The 10257-nt window shown below is 38.4% G+C and overlaps 1 protein-coding gene across 2 annotated transcripts in view; it reads right to left on the minus strand.

The window, feature by feature from the left end:
• Positions 1-1818: 1818 nt before the first annotated feature.
• Positions 1819-10257, minus strand: part of URI1 (URI1 prefoldin like chaperone) — a 39393-nt gene continuing 30954 nt past the window's right edge. For both annotated transcript variants that reach the window (XM_065733195.1, XM_065733196.1), the window contains 5 exons: positions 8129-8309; positions 7277-7544; positions 6572-6720; positions 4819-5077; positions 1819-2634 (listed from right to left, as the gene is read on the minus strand). In XM_065733195.1, the coding sequence (XP_065589267.1) occupies positions 2446-2634; positions 4819-5077; positions 6572-6720; positions 7277-7544; positions 8129-8309 (1046 nt within the window). In that variant the 3' untranslated portion in view covers positions 1819-2445. The remainder of the gene's footprint in view (positions 2635-4818; positions 5078-6571; positions 6721-7276; positions 7545-8128; positions 8310-10257) is intronic.

Raw genomic sequence — 10257 nt, forward strand, 5'->3', positions numbered from 1 at the left:
CATTCCAGTCCAGAAACCCTCTGACAATTAAATATACAGCAAAAAGGGCAGAGATGCATCCAGGCTCCCTATTAGGGAAAACAATCATGTGCTCAGTTTTAAGCATGTGGTTAAACCCATTCTTCTCTGCAAAACCTTTAAGACATGAACACATGCCAAAGAGCATTCCTGAGTAAGGATGCTTCCCTGAACCGAGGCCATAACTCATTAAAACCCAAGGTGCAATTATTCTACCTTTTCCCGTGAGCAGGGATGTGAAAAAGGGGAGGGGAAAAAAAAAAAAAAAGAAAACAAGCAAAGAATTAATTTTGATTTGAAACTGATCTATGGTGACAAGGGGCATTTGGTTTTGTTCAAGTAACTAGAAGTGGGAAGTATTTCAGGAGATATCTAAATAAATCTTTTTAGAGGTTTTTTTTCCGTCTCTCTCCCTTTCTTTCTCTCCTTTTCCCTCTAATTACCCATGTCTGGTAGTCTTGGATCTCAACCCCTTGTTATTTAAAATACATATTCATGGCACTATATTTTACAGTTGCACTGTTCTGGTTACAAAATAGCTTCTACTTTTCTAGGACATAATTTCATTTTGTTTAGCCAAGAATTCATTAAAGAAGCTATAAATAACCTCCTTTAAATATTTAGCCGTGAATAGAGGGTGGACTGGCATTGATGGCTTATTTTAGTATTAATGCAATATGCTTTAAAAAAAAAATCCACATTTGAGCATGAATCAAGTTAATCATTAACACTTTCAACATGATTCTAGGAGCTGCCTGAAACTGCAGCCCCTTCTCCTACCAGCAGGCCTGGACCGAGCTGGGCACCGACCCCGGGTGCCCCCTGCAGTCAGTGCAACGTGCTCCTGCACCCCAGGGCCATGCAGCCTGCAGCCTCTTGCCTTCCGTGGGAAAGAGCTGGGAGCTGTGCCTCGCCGTCATCGCTGCTGCTGTCTGTGATCCATAAGCACAAGACTCGGTTATTTTAGGGGGACTGAGGAGCAGTATTAGGAGACAGCCAGCTTTCATGTATAGAGAAGCAGATGTTGGGGGGTTTCAAGGCTGCATGTTCCCAGAGCCACAGAGCTGTAGCAAGAGCAAATCCTTTCTTACACCTTGTCCATCTTTCTGCCTCACTTTCAGACTGTGGTTTGATGATGTCAGCTTACAGCATCACTGGAAGTGTCTCCATCTCTCCACGCCGTCTTGTCCTTGCTCAATGTACTGCACCCGTCACTGTGCTGACACAAACATGCTGAGAAAGATCAGGCAACTCACTAGCTTCAAACAAACATGCACAACCACTGAAAACAAAAAAAATACCACCACCACCAACACAACAAAACCAGTCATTTGTTTCTGAAACCCAGCTACTATTATCTATCATTCAAGGAGTGGCCCCAACAAAAGTTATGTCAGCACGAGGGAGGGATGGCAGGAAGGACCACGCACAGTCCAGAAAACTGGGCACAAAACTGTACCCAAAGTGGTGTGGCACTGCCACATTCCGAAACAGAGCTGAAGGACTGAGACATTTTTCCTTAGTGCTGACTGCCTCTGGCCATTCCCAAAACAATTACAATGTTTTCTGCATATATAAAAGAACTGGGAGGTTTTGTAATCATAGTCTGAGTTTATGCTCCTCTTCTTAAGAGCATTCAGTTTCCATGGACATTCATTAATGGGAGGTTAAAAAACAATGGCAGAAGAGAATGGGCTCCTTTTATATCCATGTGGCCGCAAACACTCCAAGTTCGAAATGCGCATTCAAAATAAAAACCTTTCTGTGCTGTTTCCAAATTAAAGTACAACAGAAAACACACAACTTTCACAGCTTTTTTACTGAAAATTTAATTTTACAAAATACCCTTTTCCATCAAAGAAACTTCCCTGCAATGTACGTGAACCCAGTGTTTTATAGATCTGCACAGGGAGATATCAGAGAGGTCTGATAGAAGGAAAAAAAACTTTTAGCAGACACCTAGTTGCAAAACCTACAGCAATGGGAATACAAGTGTGTCTTCAAACGCTAAAGCAAGTAATGCAATGTAATTGTTGAATCTATTTGAAATGTGAAAGTTTCCTTAAAACGGTCCATATGGTATGCAGAACATCACAGCTGGCACAAAACTGCCTGTATTTAGGTTTAAACACAAAAACAATGTATGTAAGGAACATTTTTTGAAAAATAACCCGAGTGCTGCTATCGTAAGGCAAACATACACAAAGGTGCTGACAGCATACAGGGAAATCAACAAAAAAAGATGAATATTTAACTGTTGAAACACCAAACTGGTTTTTAAACGTTGCCAACAGAAGTTTGAAAGATAAACAATGCCAAACCAACACGGGAGACCCTTTAACTAGCATGTAATGCACGTAGCTTTACATTATCTCAACAAATGTGAAACTAGACATCAGTACTCAAAGTTGGGCATGTAGGCAAGACCTAGTTAGTCTGTTGCATTCTGGCAGCTTTGAATTTTGATATCCTCTTTGTAGTTCCTTCTGATGCTTTGGACAAAACTTCCTCTGATTTCTGTTCCAGAATGGTAGGCAGAACAGGGTGAGCAATCACTGGGTGTGGTATTAGGGAGGGAGACAAAGGCTCCTTTTCTATGACAGTTCCAGAAAATGCCTATAACAGAAGAGAACACTCAAAATGAGCTAATAAAATGCAAATGTGAAGCTATGCCCATAAGGTCATTACCCCATATTAGCCTGATTAGGATTGTTATTTCTTTTAATCAAAAGTAAAGAAATATCTTTAAATCAATGATTGTTCCTTGCATAAGTAACCAAATTGTAATTAACCTCAAAATATAGCGCGTTCAAGGATGACTGAATGAAAGACAATGTCTTAAAAGTACTACTTAATCTCAATCCTACTGCATAAATGATCGAAAAATTTCCTTCCTCACTGACACATGCTTAAGAAATAACACAGCTGATGTAATATATAGTTTCATTTTGGATAACAAGTGGAGATTTTGCAAAGTTGGAGTATGTCAGCATTTCCATCATACGTCATATTTTATGACTTAATATCTTCTAATTGCATCAAGCTGACACACTGCATACAAACTGGCAAGCATATATTTTGTTTGTTCTTTCTCCTTACCAAATATGATCAAAAAACAGTCAAAGCAATTTATACTTAAGAGAACAGCAAACTTGCTTCCAACTATTCCTCTCTACGAAAGGTCCAATAAACATTTAATGTTTAAAAGTGATCATTTATGTGACTATTTGTACTTAACTAAGAAATGGACGGGACTCTTGGAAAACATCTGAAAAAAAAAGTAACTCGGAACTATTTTTCATAAACCTATTTTAGAACAGATCCTCGCACTACGGAGTGAAAACACAAAATTCGGAATGCCTAAGGACAAGCAGTTTACATCCAAGGTTTGATGACCTTGCTGGGGATGAAAGAATGCACACCAGATTTATTAACTATGCTTAGTTTTGCTTATTCATAACTCAGTTACCAAGGAAAACAAAGCAAAACAAAACAGCTATTCTTTTCTTGCAGGACCTACAAAAAAAAATAATAAAAAAAACAGCATTTTTTGTTTGTTTTCTGCTCCAGTAGCCAAACTATGCCTAGAGCCATGCCTGTACACAATTACCTTCTTCTAACAACGTGCTCATTTAAAAAAAAATAAAGAGAAAGCAAAATAGAAACTAAAAGATCATGGTAAAACTAGGAACAAAAAGAAAAAGAAAAAAAACTTTGTGTGTGGCAAATGGAGAAATAACGTATTTCAAACACCCCCAAAATGTAACCAAAAGATAAACAACAGCACTTAAGAAGGCACATCTTTAACAGGAGTGCTTTGCTCAGTTTCTTAGAAAATACACTCATTATATTCTAGAGAACAATCATTCTTCCTTCACAGTATGGAATACTAAGAATCAGCAGCAGCGCATGCAGATGTTTCACCAAAATGTAGCAAATGTGGTCCAGAGAATTTGCAATGTGAACTGATAACTCCAGAGAAGAATCTTCCACCATACACCTTGCACCTGTATTTATCTGGAGCTCTTGGTATGAAAAGCGATGATAAATAATAGACCTCTTGAGGAATATATTCCTTGTAAAAATCGTTTTTTTCTCAAAAAGGTGTTTTCAGTGACCTTGCCCACTCTAATGAGTACTACTGAAAATTCATTTGACTCTTAGCTTAGGTCTAAGTTTTTACAAAATAAAAGCAATGAATACTCTTCTGTCATGAATTTCAGACCAGCAGCTACATTTAATTCTTGCCCATTTAATTCATCCAGTCGCTGGGCAATGGTATAATTTCCCCTGCATGGTGCGGTCTCTTTTCTTTCTGATTAAGTACTGAACTTTCCAGAAGCATGGAAATAGGTGTTTTGGACCACCACTGACCCTGGCATGGGACAGGACAAGCAGAATATTGACAGAACACAAGTTACAAAGAGTCATCCCTTCCCGCTCATAAAGAATGAAGTTGAGATTTTCTTTTATTACTATCTCTTTAATCTGTTTATATAACCCAAAGGGAAATTTTCAGGATGGCTCAGTCAAGGGCACACCAGCATATAACTATTCTGCTGGAGCTTTTACAGGAGAGTCTGAGGTCGGGGGAGGCCAGCTGCCTCACTTCCTGCCCTCTGCCTCTAGGATGCACATGACAAAAATCTGTCACCTGAAACGTCCTTCTGAAGTCAAACTAGGTAGGACTTAAAATATCATTTTAAAGAAATCAAACAAACTGATGGTGTAAGCAACTATATTCTTTGGATTTCTCGTTTTTATCTCTGCCAACAATCAATAATTAATTAAAAACTGTACCTCGGTTGTCCCTGAAGTAGGAAGAAGCTTTTTTGGTAGCTGCTGCTGCCCCGCCTCCTCCTCTTCCTCCAGTATGCCTTCGCTGTTGTCACTCTGAGTAGCTTCATCACAGCTAATACTCCTCTGAACTCCTCGTCTGTCATCAAACTCAGCAGCACTGTTCTCACTGGTATCGCTACAAACACTATTCTCTCTGCTTCGAGACTTCAAAATTGATTTACGAGGGACATATTCTCCATTCACAACATCAACAAAGACTCTATGAAGGAAAATGTTAGCTTTAATAAACCATTTCAGGATCAGATGACAAATTTACAGTGATCTTACTTTGTCTTTTGTACAAATTAATTACGATGCGCTTTTCCAACTTTTTCACTGTAGAATTACAATACTTTACCTTTGGAGGCATTTTATTTACCAGCGTACAAGAACCAATTCTGCAGAGCAAACACGGCTACGCCTGTTATTCAAGCATTAAGTTAGTATACTCTTTCAGAAGGAAACTACAGCCCTTTGAAAAGTGTTACAGAAAACAAAGTAGTGTCAGTTAGAGAAGTTGAAAAAAAGGTAAACTAAGCAATTTTCAGGGCCGTGTTTCTAAAGAGAAGCAGAAGGTCAGAACGACAGAGAGTTTCCAGAATGAAGTCCTTGTCAAACGTAGAATATAGAAACAAATACTTGAAACATTCACTCGTACATGGAATGCATGAAGCTTTCTCTTGACAAGTGCCATAATCCTCTGCTTTCCATTAAAAAATAAAAAAATGAAAAAAATCAGCTTTTAAGATCAGATCAACATGAGGACACTTTTCAAGTACTAACAGACTGTACCTGATAAAGAGGCCTCTTCGTACAGTTTATACTCCATCTCTATGAATTGAAGAAGTCAAGGGTGGGTGGAGCAGAACAAGCAGCGTTAGAAGACAGAGCCAATTTTATCAAACTCATGAAGGAGGAGCCCAATGACTGGATGAGTTTTAAGGGTTTTTTACTTGCTTCTTAACAGCCTTATTCAACACATACTCTTGGGAACACTTGCTTGTCTATACAGAAAATGTAGCTCCTTTGCAGAGCTGAGGGAGAGCACCATGGAAGAATCCTTTACCTCATCTTCAGCCACAGTAACTGTTGTTACTGGATGAGTTTTTAACTTTTTATACTTTGTGACACTTTCATTCTTTTAAGAGGCTTATGTGCACCACACAGAAACAGTGCGATTTTCACACAGGCTTCCTCAGCCAACTAATAGGTATCCATTTGGACTGAAGTTAAGCAGGAAGAATGCAAGAGAAACTACGCAAACAGAAGACCTCAGTATGACCTGAGGATACTGGAAGGAAGAAATAAAAAGCAACAACTATTAGGTGAGATAAGAGGAGTACTGAAAGTGATAGATCTCGTCAGTTATGTTTGAAAACAAACACAGAGGCAAATGACAAGGAATTGATGACAAAACACAACAAAATGCTATATTACTTAATGCAGATGATATGTACTGGCAAACTGGAGTAAATTTCAGAAGCACCAAAAAAGTGAAACAACTGACAGCTGAAAAGAAAATCCAAGCTAACAAATGTTTTATGGATACAAAAGTGTGGTAACCACAAAGAAGCCACAAGCTTTCATTCATAAGCAGTAAGTTCAGTTCCAGCTGCTTCAGGAAACAGTAGGCTCAATTTTGTGCTATAGGTGAACTCAAATGAAAAGTTCTGCTAAAAGGAAAGCTCACATGCCAATGCCATAAAGTATATACCTGTAAATGTCTGCTGGGGTTTTGATGTTAGGCAGTTCATGAGTTGCATGGCTGTGGCCATTGCCATTGCTGTTCTTCCTTTTACGCTTGGCCTCTTCTTTCTTTTCACTGAATTTCAAAGTAGTATTTTTTCCCGTGTTTATCCTTACCTGAAAATTGAACACAAATGATGGTCCAGACCGTAAGATCGACAATCACCATGCTGACATCAACTGCTTTTGACATTCTCCTTTCCAAGGAGTTGAGGACTACAAAGCATAGGTACGTTAAATAAACGCACAAAGAGTAACATTCGCGGTGAGAAATTGTTTACTGCTTACCACCTGCACCAGGATAAAGAATTTCTCTGCATTTATGTGCGTGGATTTTGCACATAGCCTATGACAATTTACTTGAGCTGTTTAATAGTTGAATTATGTTAAGTAAAGCAATTTTTAAAACTTATATACAGGATGATACATCTTAGATCTTCCTGAAACTAGTACAGACAGGTTTGCATTTAAGATCCCTTTTAACGCCACATTTGAAACTTTCAAATGTAAATGGTAGGTTTCAACCTTAAAAGAAAAATACTGAATAAATTTAATCTACAGTAATTTGTCTACCATATCTACATAATGTAAAGTGTTCTTTTTAGATAACCTATGTGGTATATGTGTTTTATGCAATCTCTTCACAGAAACATATAAACATTTATGTACAAACCCTTTTAGGTTCAACAGTATGAGAGAAATAAATAGTTGGAACGGAGCTATCTCCAACATCTGTGTCATCTTCATCATCACTGTGATAATACGTAGAACCATTAACATGGTGAACAAGCAGGTCTGAATCTGTTACTTCTTTCTGGAAGTTGCCCTGAGTGATACAGTCTTCCACTCTGTATGTTCCATTGAGATTCATTCTCTTATCCTCCTTTTCCTCTTCAGAGGAGGCTGTATCTTCTCCATTTGTTTCAACTGTATCAGGCATTCTATGAAACAAGAAACATCTAAGTGAACCAAGCAAGGTTGTTCTTACTCTTGAGAGACACGGGCATAAAAAACAGCCCATAAGCCTGTGCTTCTCTTTTCCCACGTGCTACATTTTCAGCCAGACTGTGGAACCTTATTTTCGTACTCAGTAAGAATGTCCAAATCCTTTCCATATCAATTGGACAAACTAAAAATGTGACATTCTGGCTAATGACATATGTATTGCTTTAGGAAGAGAGCAGATCTAAGGATGTCATTAAACATTAAACATTAAATGTCTAACTCCTACATTGTAAACGAAGGATTTTCTTAGCCTGCGGGAAATATATTTTACTTCCCCCTCTTCTACCTTCTCAAAGAAAAAATCCTATAGAACTAGATGGGAACAGCTGCATGGAGGCAGACTTCAGCACCTCTGGCCTTGCAGTACCCGCTTCGTTCACGTTATACCCATCTTCCACCAACTACAATTTTAATCTCATCTTTCTGGTCACCTATTTGCACTTACAGACAGATCTTCTGTGTACAAACACAAACACATCTTGTAGCTTTCTAAACTCCAAACCTAAATGCACTGCTATACCTGTCAAGTTCACCAAGTATCTCTTCTTGTCTCTCAAGCTCTTCCAAGCGGGCCCACAGCTCCTCCTCAGATTGAAATCGGCCCACTGATTTTGTGTCCCTTCCATTTGCTAGAAAATCTACCTCAAAAGCATCTGACACTTTTGGTTTGGAATGAGGTTTGTGAGCTGTTCTGTATTTGCCTGCAAAACAAAAAAATAAGATGCAATTACTAATACAATTGACACAAACAACAAAAAAAGAATAAATAAATAAACAACAAAAACAAATTGGGGAAAACAAAACACTGAGGAATTAACGAATATGGGTAGAACATTTTCCATTTCAAATTACTGCTTAACTGTTTAAGTGACACCGTCAATGAACCAGAGAACCATCACAGGATAATAGTCTCTGGCAGCTAAAGAAATACCAAGGCAAAGCACAGATGTTTATTTACAAAGCAGGAGACACTGATCCTATGACATTTTTATTACACTGTTGTTCTGGTGGTGCTTTTCTTTTTCTGTTTTTTTTTTACCTCTCATGCCTTGATTTGATCTGATAGATAACAGTATGTCAATGTGACATTTGCTCATAGTCCCATTAATAGCACATTTTATTAACTGAGAAAACAAACCTTGTTTGTACTTTAGCTCACTTTGGACAAAGTCATATATTTAAAGAACCTTTTGTTTTGGGTTGCTTTTTATTTATAATGAAGACCATCACAAATGATCTCCAGAGTAATCTGGAAAATCTGATCAAAATGCAGTTAGTACAAATAATTTCTTTTAGTGAAGAAGGCCCATTTTGAAAACTGCACAAAAGTTTGCCTTTCAAAAACTAATATATACAAGCCACCTTAAAGTCTCAGAGGTGACCTGAGACACATTCCTGTGAGTAAACAATAGTCACAGACAAGTTTTTGAGGGCACTTAAAAGCTTTGCTACCTGGACAAACCGTGTACGCGCTGAGGATGCAGAGTAATTTCTCCTGTTCACATACTGTCTAGCACATAGGGAACAAACAGCCTGAAGACACCAATGTTTTAGTGCTGTCTGTCTGAAAGACAGCACTGCTTCCTGAAGTGTCCCTGCCCCTGGGGCACAGCCCGCTCCCTATGTGCTCCCAAGACCAGTTTGGGGGGCATTCTCCCTGCCATCAGCAGCTCCCAACCTCCATTCAGGAGAAACCTTCCTCTTCTGTCACTTCCACATACACCCAACATCATCTCTCTATGGGTCTTTATGAAACACTGTTTTCGCTTCTAATCAACAGTAATACGATATCTTCACGATTCAGCATCCTTAAAATTTCAAGACATCTTTTTATTAACCAATTACGTGGCCCTGATTAATTTTAGGAACTCTCAGTTTAAAGATACCATTATTCAAATATGCCTGTTTGTACTTTAATCCTGAGACAAATACAAATTCAAAAGCAACATGAAAAAGCAAACAGGTGACTGTAAGTCACGTTGGAAAGCGTGATCCCTACTGTTTCACAGGACAGCACTTTTCACTGTCATTAAAAAAAGACTGAAATACATTCCATTAAGATTTAAATATAAATTGAGATAAGCTCAGCAATCAGACTGGCTTGTGAAATTTCAACTAGTATAATTACAAAATTAACAAATAAGATTTGGAAGGACTATTTAACAATCTATTTCAACTTGATATTCAGGTTGTGCCCTCCCAGTTTCTTTCTGTTCCACTTCAACATTAACCACTGATTTGACCACCAAGGTAACTGCATGGCTTCCTAGCCACTGCCCTTCAGCACGCCAGTTCTTTTCCCTTCTAATTCTGACAAAAATTCTGCCAGTTAAGAAACAGGTCAGAGCTCAAAGACAACAGAGATAACCACTTGCTGCTCCAATACACACTGTGCTCATTCACTGTTACTACAAAGCACTACCAGTAACTTCATACACTAACTAAAAAAGCAGAATCCCATGGAACCGAGAGTCAGTAACACATTAATGAGATGCTTGGGGTACTTGTTTTCATCCTCTTCAGAGATACAGGCTGATGAAGCCCAGCCTTGCCTCAAAATAATTCATAAATTGTTATTTTAGGTACATCTCTTGCAATCTCAGTAAAGATCAGTGCTAACAGAAAAAGTACTTTCTACTTTCTACTCAG

This window comes from Cyrtonyx montezumae, unplaced genomic scaffold, assembly GCF_038088225.1.
Source record: "Cyrtonyx montezumae isolate F1298 unplaced genomic scaffold, pur_monq_1.0 scaffold_17, whole genome shotgun sequence".
NCBI classification, from domain to species: Eukaryota; Metazoa; Chordata; class Aves; order Galliformes; family Odontophoridae; genus Cyrtonyx; species Cyrtonyx montezumae.